The 18,534-nt window shown below is 41.6% G+C and overlaps 4 protein-coding genes and 1 non-coding gene across 8 annotated transcripts; 1 reads left to right on the forward strand and 4 right to left on the reverse strand.

Annotated features, from left to right (window-relative positions):
- Window positions 1-315: 315 nt before the first annotated feature.
- LOC147127943 (alpha-1-antitrypsin homolog) lies at window positions 316-3,001 on the reverse strand. The gene is made up of 5 exons (XM_086018937.1): window positions 2,898-3,001; window positions 1,619-2,237; window positions 1,275-1,545; window positions 990-1,137; window positions 316-820 (listed from the first exon to the last, which is right to left on the reverse strand). Exons 2-5 carry the CDS (start codon window positions 2,226-2,228, stop codon window positions 629-631), a joined length of 1,221 nt encoding a protein of 406 aa, XP_085875063.1. The 5' UTR covers window positions 2,229-2,237; window positions 2,898-3,001; the 3' UTR covers window positions 316-628.
- Window positions 3,002-7,704: 4,703 nt separating this feature from the next.
- Window positions 7,705-13,236, reverse strand: clmnb (calmin b). 4 transcript variants are annotated; one of them, XM_086018935.1, is made up of 10 exons: window positions 13,054-13,236; window positions 12,788-12,907; window positions 12,599-12,694; window positions 12,265-12,348; window positions 12,081-12,173; window positions 11,806-12,020; window positions 11,534-11,727; window positions 11,298-11,380; window positions 9,617-10,398; window positions 7,705-8,264 (listed from the first exon to the last, which is right to left on the reverse strand). In XM_086018935.1, exons 1-10 carry the CDS (start codon window positions 13,069-13,071, stop codon window positions 8,138-8,140), a joined length of 1,812 nt encoding a protein of 603 aa, XP_085875061.1. In that variant the 5' UTR covers window positions 13,072-13,236; the 3' UTR covers window positions 7,705-8,137. The 4 variants fall into 4 exon arrangements, with proteins under 4 accessions (XP_085875061.1, XP_085875058.1, XP_085875060.1 ...); XM_086018932.1 differs by having other exon boundaries at window positions 11,806-12,173; XM_086018934.1 differs by having other exon boundaries at window positions 11,806-12,173; window positions 12,788-12,849; window positions 13,054-13,231.
- Window positions 13,237-14,514: 1,278 nt separating this feature from the next.
- On the reverse strand, window positions 14,515-14,786 carry LOC147127945 (small Cajal body-specific RNA 13). The gene has a single exon (XR_015084088.1).
- Window positions 14,787-15,107: 321 nt separating this feature from the next.
- prkrip1 (PRKR interacting protein 1) lies at window positions 15,108-16,048 on the reverse strand. The gene has a single exon (XM_086019894.1). It carries the CDS (start codon window positions 16,012-16,014, stop codon window positions 15,445-15,447), a length of 570 nt encoding a protein of 189 aa, XP_085876020.1. The 5' UTR covers window positions 16,015-16,048; the 3' UTR covers window positions 15,108-15,444.
- A 566-nt stretch (window positions 16,049-16,614) lies between these two features.
- On the forward strand, window positions 16,615-18,464 carry glrx5 (glutaredoxin 5 homolog (S. cerevisiae)). The gene is made up of 2 exons (XM_086018917.1): window positions 16,615-17,032; window positions 17,724-18,464. Exons 1-2 carry the CDS (start codon window positions 16,735-16,737, stop codon window positions 17,894-17,896), a joined length of 471 nt encoding a protein of 156 aa, XP_085875043.1. The 5' UTR covers window positions 16,615-16,734; the 3' UTR covers window positions 17,897-18,464.
- Window positions 18,465-18,534: the final 70 nt, after the last annotated feature.

The raw sequence follows: 18,534 nt of genomic DNA on the forward strand, positions 1-18,534 counted from the left end.
TAAAACTGAGCTCTACTTTAGAGGCAAACACTCATGCAGACTCGTGAGTCCTCTCGAGGCTGCAGCTTGGCTTTGAGAGGGCAGGATATACAGTGGTGTCGGTCTGCACTACTTCTTGCCACATGCTGGACTTTGATTTCAGTGTCATTTATAAGGGGAGATGCTAGAGATGTTAATAAATTGCAGATTCGCAATCAGCGCAAAAAAAAAAAAAAAATCATCTCGAAAAGTTCACTCAGCATCTCGGATTAAAACAATTGTTAACCAACGCGTCGTCGTGTAATGTCTTGTCTAGGTTGAAAGATTACCACAAAATAACGTCATTGTTCCTCATCTTTATTTCATCAGGTTGTACAATGCTCAAACACCATTTGCTCTTCATTCTTTTGCCGATAGTTCTTAGTGATGTAATACACCACCGTTGAATACCACATTGTCAATGCGTTCTGACAATTAGACATTTGGCTTGGTTCTGGTAACTGTTGACCTTTTGGCAAGACTGAAAGACACATTTGTGTAATCCAGTGTCTTGGATCTCTTGTTTTTAGATCTCCTCACAGGACCAAATGTCAAAGGACAGTACAGGATTTTATGAGGTCACAAAAACAGTCAAATTACACTCCTTTATTTACTCGGCTGTGGGGTTTGAGATCTTGCCCATGAAAAGTATGCTGCGGGTGGAATCCTCCACTATCAAGACCAAGAAAGGTCTATCCATTTGAATCCTCATTGGCATACTCATCGGCATAACCTCCAGGGTAGTGGCGGATACTGCCTCGGTTCCTGTTTCATCAACGTTCAGAACAGCCTCATGGGATGCCTGTGGAAGAAGTTGTTGGTTATTAAAGAGAGAGAAAATTGTTTAGGAGTCACAATGTCTTTTTACAAGAATGGTCTCCTTAAAACCCTGGACCCTTAACTCTTATACAACATGTCTATGCCAAACTGTTTCCTTCCCCAGAAATAGCTTTATGTTCTGTTAAATCTACCTTCGACAGCTTAAGCTTGACATCGTCGGAAATTCCGGAGAAATCGGCAGTGTTTTCGAAAGCAGCGGTTATTCCCATTTCTTTCAGTGTGCTGTCCAATGCAGCTTTAGCAGAAATGGAAAATTTGGGCAGGAACACGGACACGGATCTGAAACACATCAACAAGAGGTTGTATCAGCGCAATGCACCAAAACTGAAAAATAAATACATAAATAAAGTCATATCATGAACGAGTTAGTCATTACAGTCTAAGAAATGTTTGGGTGAATTAGTTGTCATTCTTACTGTCTATAAATCGAGTCGTGCCAGTGCTTAATGTATTCCTTGCTGATGTAGCCTTCCACATCCTTCATCTTTCCCTCATCGGGCAGAATGATCATCATGGAGGTGTTGCTCTTGTAAGGCAGCATGAGGATAGTGGTGCCGTTGTCATTGTCGTAATACATGTCGTAGCGACCTGTCCTCTTCATCATGTCCACCTCCACCTTGGTAGTCTCGTCCACGTGGAAGTCAGCCTTCCCCGTCAGCGATTTGTTGAAGGTTCTGTCCCACTCTCCTGTAACCGGGCATTGACAAGTTTTGAAACACTTAGTGACTTTCTGCCATGCTCTCTCTTTTCGCTCTCCTACCTTTGAAGTAGACAGTGTTGATCAGCATCATAGCCATGGCTTCATCCAAATCCTTCACATGGTCTTTAATCATGTTATTGGTTTTATTGGCTATGTATGAGTTGATTTCAGCCACAGCCTCTTGAGATTTGCTGAAGTCAACCTTGAGCACGTCAGCAGAGTAGAATTCCTTGGCGGTTTTCATGAAGGAGTCGGAGGGACTGAAGCTGTCGTCTACAGCGACTGCATTGCTGACATCCAGACGCTGGTGCTCCTGATTGTGGCCGAACATATGAAAAAGATGCTTGTACGCTTCATTGATCTTAGCCTGCTCCTTGCCAGTGTAGCCCAGGGTGGAAAACAGCTGGCTGTGGGTTTCACCGTGTGCCCCTGTGGCCATTAAAGACAGGGCGGTGGAGATGCCCAGTGGGGAGAAGAAGATGTTCTCAGCAGCACCTGTTTTGGCTCTTAAGGTTTTATAAAGGGCAAAACCAAAATCTGCATTGGGAGGGGACAGCTCGTGGCAATTCATGTCATCTCCGTGGTTGTGGTTGTGGCTGTCGTGGGGGGCAGCCAGGCATGCAGCCAGCAGCAGTGCCGCGAGAGTGCAGCTTGCAAAGAAACCGTGCATCTTTCCAGCCTGTTCGGAACAATTTAGAAAAGGCAAGTTAGAGCCGAGCGCACCAGTATAAGCAAACAGGATAGCGTCATTATATACAAAACGTGATATTTTATTTGATTGCGTTCGTTTTGAAGAGATGCTGTTTCCTGCATATGTATGTCAAATAATCACCTTTTATTGGATTAGGGTGAAAATTCTATTTAATTAAGAGTTGGATTTTTTTTTACAGCAAACAAAGTCAACCAACACACAGAAGGAATCAGTTAATCTCATGAGGCTTGGATTAAAGGAACATCTCAAGAATGAAATCCACAACGATTCTTTTTTGAGGGGTTATTTTTGTCGGAGCCAGCGGTTGTGGCAAAGTGGATGGTAGAATGATAAAAAGGGAAGGTAAGACAATCATAACCAAAAGTTTTCATTATACACAATTCATGCAGAGTCTTGGGAAGAGTTCTGAGGCACATCCCACTGCATTATTTACAAGTATGTAACCAAAGCATAGAGTCGAGATTTTGCGATATAAAGACACAGTCACAAAACAAATCTAATTGTGATATCCCTAAATTTCACCAACATACACATATTAATGCAGTCTTAAATATTTCATATGTATTTAAAATCAACCACTACATGCATTTAATCAAGTCTAATGAGATTCCCCTCACCATCTCTTACCTTTAAATGTCCTCTTTGCTGCGGGCAGAGCAGCAGAATTTTCTCCTTTTTATACACCTCCCCCGATAGTCACGTTGGGTAAAGATTAACCAGCAGACCTGCTTCTGTCCTAGCAAGGAGATACGTTATCTGTCTGGACCATCCTCACTGATGTAACACAGTCAACGTGCAAAAAATGGGTAAAAATCCTGCGGCACTTTTTGGAAACAAATTGTATCCGATATTTGGATGCTATGTTAATCATCTCATACTTTTAATTCATTCCGAAGTAGAAATCCACCACCTGCTGTGTGACAGAAAGATGACATTTAAAAAATGTATATATATTTTTTTCTTATTCAATGTTCACTTGAAATTTCAATTTAAATAAATAAAAGCTAAGAACTTCCTTAATTTGGCAATACGATATACATTCTTCAGAGGTTTGACTGGAGGTCCAAACTATCCACCAGTAAGGTCAGCTTGTGTAAGCGTCAATTTGTGTTTGTTTACTTTTTCACCCAGTATGTGAAGATGATAAAGATTTCCATTATGTCTGGCTGCTCCTATCTAGGTATCACATGTTTTTGGCTTATTGCAACCAAAACAGCAAAGACTCACTGGATTAAGAAATTTCTGTGAAATGCTAAACTTCTTTTTACCCAAGCAAATCAGTAGGCCAAATTATCATACACAAAAAGTGACAATTTTTTAAAAACATACTTAAAGTTGAAACAAGGCGTTCTAATTAACAGAGCTAGGCATTTTGGCAGCTCTGGGCAATTATTGAAAGAAATATTTTATTTAATATTTATTTATGTCCTGCATAGCTGTTTGGATATTGTGTTTGTGATTTTGTCTTATTTTGTTTTATGTATGTTTCTCTGTTGGGTCAATTCATTTTTAAAACTCTTTTTAAAAGGGCTATATAAAAATATTATTCCATTAAATCAATGGTGAAAACTGGAAACCCGCATCCTCGAAACATTAAACTCTAATTTTCCCATAAGCCTAAATGTGAGTTTAAATGGTTGTTTGTTGTGCCCTGCAATTGTCTGGCAACCAGTCCAGGGTGCACCCTGCCTCTCAAGCCAAATGGGATAGACTCCAGCTCATAAAGAAATTAAATGGATGGATGATCTGTTACCAGAATCGGTACTGGATGCAATTCATGTGTCAATAATTGATGAAAGTGAACTTATAACTTATAATTTTATAGTCCACTCAAGTGTGTTTGGATGACAAAAATGAGGGACCTTTTGATAAGTCTCAACATCAGACTGACAGGTTAAAAAAAAAAAACGGGTGATAGTGCCTCATAGCTCGGGAGGCTTTGTAAACGATCGAATGTTGCAACCATGGCAAGCGAGCGCTGCCTCCTTGTGAAAACAGCAATCAGTGTGTTAATGAATGCGAGCAACACTGACTGCTTGTCTTGGCTCGCTGACGGAGAGAGCCGTAATTAGCGGCGACTTGAAATCTACTCGGCGTCATTTATCATGCTATGAAAGCACAGAATGCAAGCGGAGGTGCGGGGAACAAGCCGGAGGGCGCTCCATGGGATGGATCGATGGAATGTACCGCATGGCCTCTCCAGAGGACATGAACTCCGCATTGTGGACACACTCAATCGCATGTGGCGCACTGTACATACAGTACATGCCCAAAGTACTGCGCATAATGAGCTATTTCTTTCAATTGGCCATAGCTTACCTGATCGCCACTAATAAATTGCAATAAATTGCAATAAATATGCGCGATGAACCGAATTCTCATATGCCTACGGCTCCTGGATTTAACATGTCAAAGAAAATGGACAGGACCACTGGAGTAAAATATTGTCAAATTCAATTTTAATTTAGTCCAGGCCTCATCATTTGATGAAGTAAAATGAAAAATTTAATTTGTGTTACCTTAATTATGTTGGCTATTGAAACAGAAAATAAAGGCATAAACAGACCCATTAGCAAGGCTCCATTACAAGACATAAGCAGTAAGTAAGAAATGTATATTATTTAAGCAAGCTGTTAAATAATTGCTTCTCTTGGGCATCCGCCCCGCTTTTTAATCAACAGCCCTTCAAAACAGCTTCTTCAATGCGTGGCCCAGAAAGAAGGAACAGGGGGAGGGGGGGAATACTTTAAAATTGAACACACTCATGCAGCCTCATGAGTGAGTCCTCAAGGGTCTGGAGCTTGGCTTTGAGGGTGGCATTCTGAAAAGATCAGTTGCATCACTCACATGAGTTGTACCTGAGGACAATTTCAACTTCGACACTGGTCCTTGCTGCAAGCTGGAGGTTGTCACTGGGATTTAAGTGGCATTTTTAAAAGGAGATCATTTGAGATCAATGAAAATGAGATGACAATGCTAACATGCTAATATATAACTTGAGGTCTTCAATACACATTTTCTGTAAAAAAGAAAAAAAATAAAGTTGGGTGAACTCAAAGTATCGCGGCAATGTCATCTTTGATAAAATAAGTTGGGCTATTCAGCTAAATGTTTTAAGTTTTGCTTTTGAGAAAACGAGTTTTCAAAGACATTAAGGGTTTACAGAACGAATGGTCCCTTGTTTAGTCCCCAAAGTTAAAGATAGAAGTAAAAACAACAACTGAGCAAATTGTTTTGGAGCAATTAACTTGCTTGCTCTGTGCTAACATTGTTACCATAACAGTCAATAATTCATATTTTAAAGTTATTCCAACTGAACGTACTTATTTAGCCCCCCAAAACGAAGTTGTGTGTGTTTTGTTTTTTACAGTGTAAAGGGGGGTGTTGCTGGCATGTTGGAAAGTAGAGAAAACCTACACAAACACGGAATGAAGATGCTGACTTCAGTAGGTGGACGTGAGCAGAGATTCAAACCAAGGATCTCTCGACTAAGATGCAGATGTGGTGACATGAATGCATGCTAGAGGTCGGACACAAATGCACGGTGTACTGAACCAAATATTTACTAACAAAAAAACAGCTTAAACAAGGTCCTGATAAATCCAAAATAACAAGGAAACACTACGAAACAAAACACAACACTGGAGGAACCAAAACTACATGACAGTGACAACCATCCAAAAAGAACTGAAAGAAAACCAGGAACTTAAATACAGGCATACTGACGAGACAACGAGAAACACCTGGAGGAGACACACCAGGTAGGAGGGTGCTGATTGGCAATGCACACAGGTGCACACAATCATTGATGAGACAGACGCAGAAATACCGAGAAAACAAAACTAAAAAAGCCCAAACATGACATGTGCTAACCAGTGGATAAAGAGGATAAAGATTTCATATACATTGTATGTCTACCAATTTAAAACTAGTGTACAGATATACTATACAATTTTTCCAAAGTATCTTGTATTCTTGGCAATTTCCAGTTCCGTTCAATCAGCTGTTATTTTGCAGTTTGGGGGACAGGGCTCAACTGCCCCAACACGACGCAGAAAGTTAAGGATGAGTCGGCAAAAACAAACACCTTTTATTTATTTTTTTTTATTTCACAATGACATCGCTCATCTCTGTGATTGGATGGTGATCAGTCCCGTGTGAACAACGCATCTTGCCCAAAAAAACAGCTGATAGGCTCCAGCTCACCCGCAGCCCTCATGAGGAGAAGTGCTGAATAAAATGGATGGATGGATGCATTCACTACTGTGGCGTATCTGAAGACCAACTTAGGTCTCTCACAGGACATTTCAAGACTTTCTTGGCGTTGAGGCACGGCATGAATGTTAAACCATACATAAAAGACGTAGTGACTACTTTTCCTCACAGACTCGGTCTCATTCGGAGGCGCTACCAGTTGATTTCAGACAAAACAGGCCAACCTCCGGTTTTGGTGAAGTGTTGCTCTCTTTGCTCTGTGAGTGGGTGGTGCTGAAAGTCTATTGATCTCTCGGCATGAGCTTTTGACCCACGGGCTGAGTTCCAAGCAAACAATGGCAGTCTGCTTTATTCGTTTCGTAGAAAACTCCCTCGCTGTGCGTGTGTGTATGTGTGTGGATACGTGCGCGCATGTGTGTGTGAGACAGTTAGGATGTGGCAAACCCACATCCCCTTTGAAATGGTCAACATGGATTTTGAACGCTTATGTAACGGATACAATTTTACTTCACATTCTTTGTGTTCGCAGCAAACCCTTGTAAGTATAAGTCTACAAGTGTTTAAGCAGTTCAATATCCTACTAGTGCACTGAATTGTCTACTAGTATATGAACATTTGTTAACATTCAGCACTTCGCTACTAGTAGCGCACAGACGTCAAGTACTGCACAAATTTGCCTCACTATAGTAACGTGAAGATGTTCTATTAGTGCACCCTACTCATTCAACTAGCATGCACTCAGTTTTCGACTAGTGCGCCTAAATGTCATACAGTAGTAAAAGGAACAGTGGTGAAAAAAAAAAAAACATTCTGGGTCAATGACCTTTTAAATCATAAGTAGGCTATAAGGAGTTCAATAATTGATCATATGGTGTCTTAACAGGGGGAAAAGCCGGAGCATGAAATATCAAAGTGCTCATTAAGTATGATTAGATCAATCTCATCATGTCAGTGCGGTTCATAATTATACCGCAGGTAAAATGGGATTCTCAGCAGACAGGTTGACTGTGTATTTGATGTTGTAGTGCCACCAGGTGGGAAGAGTGAAAATAACAAGAGTGATGGCAAAATTAGAAGAGAAGACAACAACAGCTGGGCATGCAATAAGCAAAAATCAAGTCATTCATTTTGTACCGTGTATCCTGTCCTATCGTGTACACTGGCCTGGTCACCAGCCAATCAGATGTAGACGACAACCATTCACCTTCGAACTAGTATGGACAATTAAAGGTCTTCAGTTTAATTGACATGCATGCCTGACCACCTGGATAAAACACGCATAAGGACAGGGAGAACATACAAATTCGACACCAAAAGGTCACATCTGGAATCCAACTGCTAACCTTCAACAGGGAGGAAGACGTGCTCACCGCGATCCAGTAGTGCCTCTTGACATTACGCAATACTTCAAAAACTATATATACAGTTTGTATAGTGCAAGGGCTGCTTATCAGAGCAAGCAAATCTGAGTAATTATGAGGATAGCTGTGTGATGTTTAGCATCTGTTGGCGGTGAGATGGCCAAACAGAGTCATTAAATGTTGTCTTGAGGGTGTGACACGGATACTGAAGAGCCATCCCCAGCGTCAAACGCCTAATTTGGCCCGTGGAAACGGTGCATTTTAATAAGGTTTAATATACCGCCGGGTAATTCAAAGGCTCATTTGAGGCACGATGAGGCAGCAGTAGAGCAGGATCCACAGCAACAGGAGCATTTCCACCTCTAATGGGCTTATGTCACAAGAGAGAGCAGGAAATTGGAGAAAGAATCCCCTCTTGCTGTTGGAGAAACATCCACGAATTAGAATCAGGCTTAGAAATAGAAACTAGACAGAGATAATGAAAACAAATGTAGGAATATAAACTAATTTAATGTACCAATATATTTTTGATATTGTCATTGTTCTGCAGCAAAAAATGCTGGGTTATTCTCCTAACCCACTAGCTAGGGTAGCTGTGGATGTTGAGTAGATTGGGTTACTTTTAAGGCCCTGACAGACCAAACCGACGTCGGAGGTCGTGAAGCGTGGCGGCGTCTGAATGCGCCGTCTGTTTGGTGTCGCGGCCACCGTCGGAGTGTCGTAAACGGTCTGTAAGCGTCTTGGGGGGGTTTTACGTATGTTGAATCGGGGTCGCCAGTTGTGACATTTGGTCACTCTGATTGGCTGTTAGCTAGCAAATCAGCGCGCGGAGCACCAACGGGAAGTGACAAATGCGGAAAAACAATGAGCACGCCTCCGCTGCCTTAATGTTCTTACAAGTACAAGAGCGAGGGTTGTCAATGTAAGTATTTCACAATACCGTGTCAAGAACGTGATGGTTTACTTCGCGTGGGAGTTCATCATGAGCGAAGAATATAGCTGAATGCATTGTTTACGTTTTTATAATCCGCCCCCGGCCAACAGCTTTCCGGTTGGAGTTTTCTATCCATGAGAAATGGTGACTACCGCCGCCGAAGGTATGGAAGGGTATTACATCTTATGCATGCGCAGAAGGTACTTTATTGGTCAGGGTCGCTGTCTGTCATTGCGGTGTGTTTCTCCAGCGTGACGACAGCCGGCCGGACGCCACAGTGGGTAATCGTCTGTCACTGTTGGCCACCGTCTTTTTGGTCTATCAGGGCCTTTACTCGAGGTTGGGTTAACTCATTCACTGCCATTGACGTATTTATTTGTCTTTTCACAGTCCAGACATTCAGTTCCAGGAACTTATTTATATCTGTTTTTTTCCTATTTTTTTCAAATGCTAGGGTAAAAGAGGGTCTGAAAATGTCTGGCAGTGAATGAGTTCATTAGGTTTGACCCTGCAGCTTGGATTTTGGTATGCTGTAGAGGTGAAGTTTGTTGCCATTTTTGTGTGGTGAAGTTGAAGTCAATTTAATGTAGCATTCTTAAAAAATGTTGGTGGCGCCTGGATGGCTCTGTGGGTAACACCACTGATTTTAGTCACAGGGATTGGGGCTCAATGTGGACAGCTTGCTTGCTATTAGATTGGATGATGGATGGATGGATGGATGGATCCTACAAGTATCGGCAATTTAGAGTCTTCATTAATCTAACGTGTACGTTTTTGGGATGTGGTAGGAAGCTGAACCACTCGGAGCCCTGATTGACTCAAAAATAATTTAGTACCTGAAATGGGAGCTTTCAAGTCCTCCGCCTGTGTCATTTTTCAATTTCGGGTTTCCCATCTGAGGTTTCTCCTTTTCTTCTTCACAGTAATCCGTATCAGCATTATTCTGCCCTGTAACAGCTCCCCCCACTTCACTTTTCACATCATGAGCCGAGGACGCCAGGAAGTCGGAGGCTTTCGAATGGTCTGACTTTTCTCCATTCAGGATCATTCCTTTGACTGTTTCCTCGTCAACTATTGGCACTCCTTTTCTGAGCTGAGTGTATGGTAGGAAAACGTCTTTGCTCATGTCCATGATGTAGCTGTAGTCATCCTCCTCCTCTGAGTCCATTGTTGACAAGCTATAAATCCCTTCCTCAGAGCTCATGGAGAAATGACCCTCATCAACGTGTGTTTTGTTGCAGCCATGATCCTTGGAGCCTTTCTCCATCCATGATCGGATCTCCTGACTGATACCTCCTGCCTCTAGCGGACTCGGGGGTTGAAAGGTCAATCCGACATTCTTTCCAATTATTGGCGAGGCTTCCTGTGGTGGGCGTTTTGCGATGTTACACCCGTGACATGATGGGATGTCAGAGGCTTCTCTGTTGGAAGAGTTACCGCGAGGGCTTCCTGAAGACGTTTTTGCCCAGCGTTTCCACAGTTCCTGCTCACTACTCCTCTCGAGATATTCCAAGAAACCTTGGGCTGAAGGATCCTTGGTCCTGCCAAAGGTCGCTGACTCAAGTGATCCAAAATTTGGAATCTCAGGAATGATATCCTCTATATGTGAAGTTTGATCCTGTAATATAAAATTCAATGTAGAATGTTATGTGACGCTACTAAAACATAAACTATATGGACAAAAGTATTAGAACACGAGGCCTTTACACCAACAAAAAATGTTGTTGGTCCTAAGCAGCTATAAAAACTTCCCCTCCTCTAGCGGGACTATCTTCAAGATTTTGTCGTACGGGTTGTTTATTTCTCATTGTTGACCCAAAAGGTGTCCAATGGAGTTGGGATGAGGGACCACAAAAGAGCATTCTTCAAAATGCAAGATGTAAATGTGTAAGGTTCCGTTGGAACCGGAAATGATTGGATCCCACAAAATCCAGACAAAGAGAAATATGTAACAAAAATGTATTTCCAGAAAAAGAAAACAATTACTACCGACTAAAGTACAAATAAAATCACAGGCAAGCTGCCTGGAAAAACTCGGGAGAACAAAAGACGCTTGCAAATAAGACAAGGAAATCGACTAACGCGAAATCACCTGTCACAACGGGATCAGGGAAGCTCCAATAAGAAAATAAACAAAAATGCCGTTTGAACAAACTAACACAAATTCAATACCCGACAAAAAGCACGCAAACGGGAATACTAGGATGCAAGAACAAGATGGGTCAATAAAAACACACTTGGCGCTATGATAGCAAGCAAGGTAGAATAATCTAACGAGCCTTCGACGCCGCTGTCCTTTTAAAGTCCTTGATTGTAATGCAGAACAGGTGCGGCGCCGAAGGACACTCCCACCAATCAGCTTCCTGACAGGAACACAGAGCAGAATGATGCAAAAAGTCTGACAAATTACGACAGATGTGTGGTGCCAGGTCGGCTGATCCTTCACGTTACCAGAAACATACATTTTTCATGCTTCTGTTTTCATCTTTATTTGATATATTTTAGCCAGATACAAACCTCATCAATGAGCGAATAATGCCCCATGAACATGGACACATAGGTGATGATGGATTGCTCATCTGGCGATATGCATGCCATATCTATGGAAAGAAGGAGATTTAACGTTAATACACTGCTGGCCTCTAACAAGTCAACAACTCAACAAACTGGACCGAAAGATTTTGAAATCTTTTTGTCTGGTCACCCACTTGAAGCTTAGCTATTTTACATATTGATTTCAGATGCTCTTTTACCTTGCGGGTCAAGTAAAGTTGGTATATCTAAATAATGATGGGCTATTTTAAAAGCCTGTTCAAAGCATTCTCTTGGCTCCATGGACAGACTCTCCTTCAGGTTCACCAAAGTTGGGTTTATGGACTTAATCAATGCTAAGAATGCTAATCCGCTTCTCCAACTCTTCCCAAAATCATGCACCTCTACACCAAACCTGTCAATGTACAAATGACAAATTTCCAAATGAGTGCCTGTCTTGAAAGTTAAAGATGAATATTGTTTTCCAACTCACTTTGAGGTGCATCTTTGTACCCACAGCAGGAGAGATTTAATTGCTTTTCTGTTGTGATTTCGATCTTTAAAAGCCTTTCTGCATTTGCTTGGCAGGGTGTTGCTGCAGTAGTTGTCTCCATCATCTAACAAAACTTCACCAGATGAGGGGTAACTGCTCACTGACACCGAAGATCGGCTTGAATGCTTTTGGAGTCCTGCCGTCAACCGTTTAACCTGAATTAGCAGATTGCGTGTGAGTTTCTTTGCTTTCTCACAACGAGCTACAAGACTTACCTGGAAATGCAGTATGATAGTCCAAATAAGATTAAGAACCACTGAGGGGACGCCATCAACAATACCGGAAGCATCAATGCCAAGCAGTTTCACCTGAGTGTCAACATGGAGTGTAAGTAATGCAACAAGCAGAAATATAACTCTTATAACTAAAAAAAAAAAAAAAAAAAGCAGGCAATCTTACATGTCTTTCATCCAGGAAAGCAAGGGCCTTGGAGATGTTGCTCAGGTTTAACATACGGTGAGGTGATGATCTAAGCCTGTAAACCTGTAACAAATTACATTTTTAGACAGTTAAATATTTTGGAATGACGGGTTTGAAAGGGATTTTAAACCAGGAACATCAACCTCTATTTTCTATACCATTTAGGTAAACTGGAGACAATCCCAGCTGACCTAAGAGGCGAGATAAACCAGGACTGGCTGCCAGCCAATCATAGCAAAAATTACACAAAGAACACAATATTTATAATATTATTAATAATAATAGAACATTCAACATGAAGCTGGATCCTTACTAGTTTACACCCAGACAGCTCTTCCAGTACCGCCATAAGTATCCGTCCATCTTGGATGTCTATGAACAGGTCATGCACTTTGAAGGGAGGCTCACACTGCAATTAATTTAAAAAAAAAAAACTCCGCCGTTAGGACTGTAGTGTTAAGGGAACAGTTCGAGTATGCAAGCCAATGTTCTTGTGCCTTACTCGCTGCAGAAAAACATTCATCCACCTGCTGAAGGTTCTCTTCCGCATTGCTGTTCTCTCATCTGGAACAGAAAAAAGTAACCGCGGTTGATTTAATTTCTGGGAACGTCTCCAGTCAAACTACAAAAAAGATATTTGTAAAAAAAGAATTATTCATTTGCATCATTCACTTAGTATGTTTTTGACACGAGTTAGCCATGCACGGCACATTGGTATGTTGAAATGTTCACGCAAATGGACGCAAGAGCGCAGCGTGTCATGTGTACCTTGAAAATGATGCACATCTTTAATTCCACAAGGCTGGCTGCTGCTGTCCTTGTCCTGCATTCTCATTAAATGAAGGTTCAGCACAGCACCTGAACCATCGTGGTGATAAGAATGGAGAGCCCTTCAAATCCCAGGCACTTGTGACCCAACGAAGTGCGTTGAGCAGTGCATGAAGACAAAGAAGGCAGGAGACGTGCCCAAGCACGCCGTTAGAGATATTCATCAAATGTTGCACGGCACCACTCCTTCAAAACTATGCAACACAAATTCTGTTGCGTGGCTGTGGATAATAACATTCTTACAATGGATGTGGTTTCATGATGAATAAATCTATGTTGCAGAACTCCAGCAAAGAACGCATTGACATTCCTTGTTTTAATCCGAATTGATTATGCTGGCCTTTAAAGTGGTCATAAAATGTAGTCTCGTTTGTATTTGTTTTTTTTTTATCTAAGTCACAATAGACATTGATAAACAGACAGATTAATACCACACAATTATATGCTTCCATGTTTTTACTGAACACAATAGGTAAACGTTGCAGTGCATGGCGGGGAAATTATGGATTTAATAAGCGTTTGTCCCTCTTGTGGCAGTAATAACCGCAACCAAATGGTTATTTTGGTTGTAAATCAGACCCGCACAATTGTGATGAATTTCAGACCAATTCCTCTTTGAAAAACTGTTTCAGAGCAATAGTCTACCTGCTCAAATGCAATCCAACCTGCTATAAATAAAATCGTGAATATTTGTCAAAAAGGTGTAAATGCCAACTAGATGGATTGAATCATCTTAGTGCAAGTGTAGCTTCGTGCTCGCGTACTAGTCGTTAGTAATGGCAAAATTAAGCTTCATGGGCCAGTTGTATTTTTTTTACTTCTCGAGATGGCACTGTTGGCTCAAAAACTGGGGTTAAGAAATAGCAAGTCAGTGTGCTTTGAGTGCTATGTTGAACAGAGAGTGCCATCTAGAGGAGTCAAAAAAAATACAACTGTTTGTTCGGTTGACTTTCCCTTTAAAGTAACACAGCCTCCCGTTCTCTTAAAGGTCGCGTTTGAGCATACTTTACAATAAATATTATATGAATACATTAAATTGTCAACAAGTGTGTTCAATGTCTACATTTTACGTGCAAATGGCGAGCAACGAGCCCTGGGTGTGCCCTGCCACTTGCCTGAAAGTCCCACTCCATTACTCTTTTCAACGTGGCCCTAACACTCATTAGTAGTTGGATAAAAAAAAAAAAAATTATAAAAATTGTCACCAGTACAACAAAGGTTTGCAACATTCATTTTAATTTCAAATGAAACATGCCTCAATTTTGCTGTCAAAGTGATAAAAATGAAAGTAAAAAAATTGGGGAGTCAACACTTCAGTTACATTAGTCAACACATTATTTTGCAGTACAGTCCAGCTGTAAAGGACTGTTCAGTTGCTACAAGCCATTGTGTCTCAATTGCGTTTGTGACAGCCAGCAGTGTCCAACGGGAAGTGCTTCACCTGATTCAGACAATATCCGGCCGTTTTTCTCTACCTGCCCCAAGAAAGGTGATGTCCACAGACAAACCATCACCGCCGTGGTAAGCAGGAGTTTTGTCCAAAGAACATCGCACGTGGTGCTTCTGAGCCTCCAGAAGTGACGCCTTTTCACTCTTTGAATTGCTGTTTGCAACCCTGTTGTGTCCACAAGCAACAGACATGTGCAAGGGGCAACATCACAAGGCTGCGGAAATGTCACAATGGGATTGTTGCTAAATCCAAAAATGACTAAAAGCAATAGAATGTGGAAATGGATTTCATTTGATATCTGCACAACGAACACTCCTAGTGCTAGAATGACAACTTGTAGAATTTGATGTCACGAGTGGCACAGTTAACTAGTGCACAATTTTGACTCACGAGTAACATGTCGTCCTGCTATTACTCCCAAATGATACTAGTGTTGAGGAGAAAAAGCATACTAGTACAAGCAAGGACCTCAAGTAGGATATCAAATGAATGCTTAAATTGGTTTCCATTGGGAGTTTGGATAAAACTACTTGACACCTGTCAATTACCATAACTTGTGTTTATTAAAATCATTTACAAAATGAAGGTAAAATTGATGATCTGCAACAAATTGAGAGTCCAAATAACACATTTCTTGACGCAAGAGAAACATACTTGAGTAAATGTGGATAACACAAGAAGAATGTTTTAACTTTTGAGGCAGGTTATCAATCATCAGCTTCATGGCTATTCAATCAGGCAACATAATCGAAACTTGCCAAAAAAAATGGATGTTTACAGACAGTCATGTTCTTCCAGTGATCCAGATCACTGCTTCGTCTGTATGAAAAAAATGGCAACAAATATGTTTCAAAAGATTGTCCAGGCCTTTGCAAAACGGACTACTTCTTCCCCATGATGAAGCTAGGAACCTCAGCATCATCATCAGCCTCTTTTTCCTCCTCCTCCTCCTCCTCCTTTTCGTCTTCACTGCTATCAGGGCTTCTTTCAGCATCTCCATTCTGTTGGTCTTGTTTGGCTTTCTTCACCATGAGTTTTTTCTGTTTCAGTTTTTCCCGCTTCCTCCGGCGCTTTGCCGTTCTCTCTTCAGCTTCCCGTTGGTTTTGTTCCACTTTTTCCAAGTAAGCCTGTTCCTTGGTTTGCTTCACCGACATCTTGTCCAGAAAGTCTTGTCTCTGGTACTCTCGGCGTCGGAGGTGCCGATAAACGTGGAACTCACCGCTGCCCGCACCGGCGCTGGAGCCCATCACATCTCGGACGAACTCCGGCGGAGCCCGAGGGTTCCATTCTTTCTGTCGGTCGGGGATTGCAGCGGGTTTCTCGGGGTTCCGCATCAACCTCTCCAATTTTAAGCGTTGTTCTTCCGCAGGGGTTTTGGCAATGACCAGCGGCTGGCCGCCCTTTCCACCTGGTTTCGCCGTTTTGTTGTTTTTCTGTTCGTGCGCCGCCATCTTGCTTGACGAGTGAAGCCAGCAAATGCTTCCGCCTTGCGCGTGACCCGGAAGTTTTTATGCAGTTTTTGTAATCATTTATTTACAGCATTTCATTTGCTATCTTTAGTGAATAACACATTCAGTTCATGTTATTATTGCATTGTAATATTTGTATATACATTTTTGTTCACACTGTAAACGTACATGTTTAAAAATAACGACTAACTCGGATATGTCGTATGATTTCGCCTCTGGTGGTTTAAGTTTTTATGCGTGTTTGTAATAATTTCTTCGCACCATTTATTTGCCATCCTTATTGGATCAGATATTCTGCGTTATTTTATTCGAAATGTAATATTTGGTTAACGTTATAAACGTCTGTTTGCTGGGGTGACCCGTGAGTTTTTATGCAATTTTTGCAATTATTTCTTGACACGATTCGAATTGCTCTCCTAATCTAATCTCATATTGAGTGCATTTTTTGTTTCTAACATTGTCATTTTATTTAATCTTTGTTTCACGTAACAAATGTGGGTTTTAATCATATATTTGTGTAACTAATACGATCGACGGATCTCCCAACCAATGATCAATGGACTTTATGGTCCCGCCCCTAGGTTGCAGGCTTGAGTGTTTTACGTTTTTTTTACTTGTCTTTTAAAGAGTGGTTGGAGTCTGTTGTCGAAGCAAGATACGCGCTGTTTCTCCGTTCTATTTAAAGTTAAAGCCGAAAGCAGCATGAACAGCTTAATAAGATACACTTCTCGGTGTCTGCGGTTTGGAGTGGCGTACTCTCTTCCTAGACAAGCCGAAGGACGCGTGTGGACGGCCTCAACGCGGCTCTTGTGCGCGGCGTCGGACCTCCAGAAAGACCTTGGCGAAATGGTGAAGAAGGACAAGGTGGTGGTTTTTATCAAGGGGACACCGGATCAGCCCATGTGTGGTTTTAGTAACGCCGTGGTCCAGATTCTACGGATGCACGGAGTGGACAAGTACGCTGCTTACAACGTGTTGGCGGACGAGCAGCTTCGAGAAGGTCAGCACATTTAGATATTGCAGCAGCAACAAGTGAACCTGAAGTTTTAACCTTTTTTTGTCCGAAGTTGAATGACTCATCATTATTTAAATGTTGTCGCAGTTTCCCGTTCCACTGTCATTACAACACTGTAGTGTAGACGTCACGAGTCGATTGTAACGTCATCAATGTTCTTGGCTAACTCCCCTAGCTTAACCTAGTGTGACTTTTATCAGCATTTTGCAGGAGCACCGTAGGGTGTGGTGCTTCAAATCAGCCGTGCAAAAATCATATAGCTGTTCCATTGGAGTTGGACGAAAGTCTTAAATTTGGGTACGACCATTTAACGGACGTTCAATTAAACCTTTAGCCAGGGAAATCAGATAAATTGTTAAAATCCCCAAGTCAACATGAGATTCTTTCTCATGATGGGTGTATACATTATGTAAACATCTGACTTACTTGCTCTTAAAGCAGCCTGGCCAAAATGAATTCACTCCTTTGCAGCAATCAGGAAAGTAACTTTTTTAAGTCTCTCAATTTGTTGTAGTTTGGTACCGGAGTCGTGTTCCCTTTCCATACGTATTTCTGTGGTTGAACTGACATCATGCATCCCTAGTCCTCACTGCCCCACATCGTATGTTATTCAACCCCCATTGAAAGTGGAAGTCTGAAACCAGTTTTTTTTTTTTTTTTTTTTTGCTTCCAACAGGAGTCAAAGCATTCTCCAACTGGCCAACAATCCCTCAGGTCTACTTCAACGGAGAATTTGTGGGAGGCTGCGACATCCTTCTCCAGATGCACCAGAATGGCGATTTGGTAGAGGAGCTAAAGAAGCTGGGCGTCCAGTCTGCACTACTCGATGCCGAGAAAGACTCCAAGTAGAGGATGAAGATGAACTTAAATGTGCTTAAAGATGGGGGACACATTTACTCGGTTGAATCTCACGTGTTGCGTGCACAAGACAAAATTGACTCTTCTGACTGACAATAGATGTGATTCAGAGCTGCCAGTCTGAGCAATTTAGGTGGCAGCGCAGTAGACTACTGTCTGAGATTTTCTGACTTGGAATTAGCATTTAAATAAGTAAAGCAACCCACATGAACATTGCTAAACAGAAATGGTGGATGTGTAAAATCACCTACACTGTTTTTTGTTTACCTATGCCACTGTAGCTTTAATACCTAAAAGCTAGACGCCTCAGGATGACTGACACTATTTTTCAAGTTGGACCAGAATGCAATGTCATTGCGCTAGAAAACATTTGTATGAAGAAGGGACAATTCTGTCTTGAATCGTTATTTAATTAATTTTATAATGTACTCACCTGAGACAATGATGTGGGCTCCATGACACCAACGGTGTTTTGTTTCTTACACATGAAATGGTCACCCTCTGTTTTTAAAGAACGATCCGCTGAAACGTAACAAATAAACCACTCCACTTAAGGGTATTATTTTTACACTTGAATTCTGTCAGCTAAAAGCCTGGAATCTCTTGTCAATTACTTTAGCTTAATTGCT

The sequence above is a fragment of the Filicampus tigris genome, chromosome 20, assembly GCF_054856515.1.
Source record: "Filicampus tigris isolate MCC_2025a chromosome 20, RoL_Ftig_1.0, whole genome shotgun sequence".
NCBI classification, from domain to species: domain Eukaryota; kingdom Metazoa; phylum Chordata; class Actinopteri; order Syngnathiformes; family Syngnathidae; genus Filicampus; species Filicampus tigris.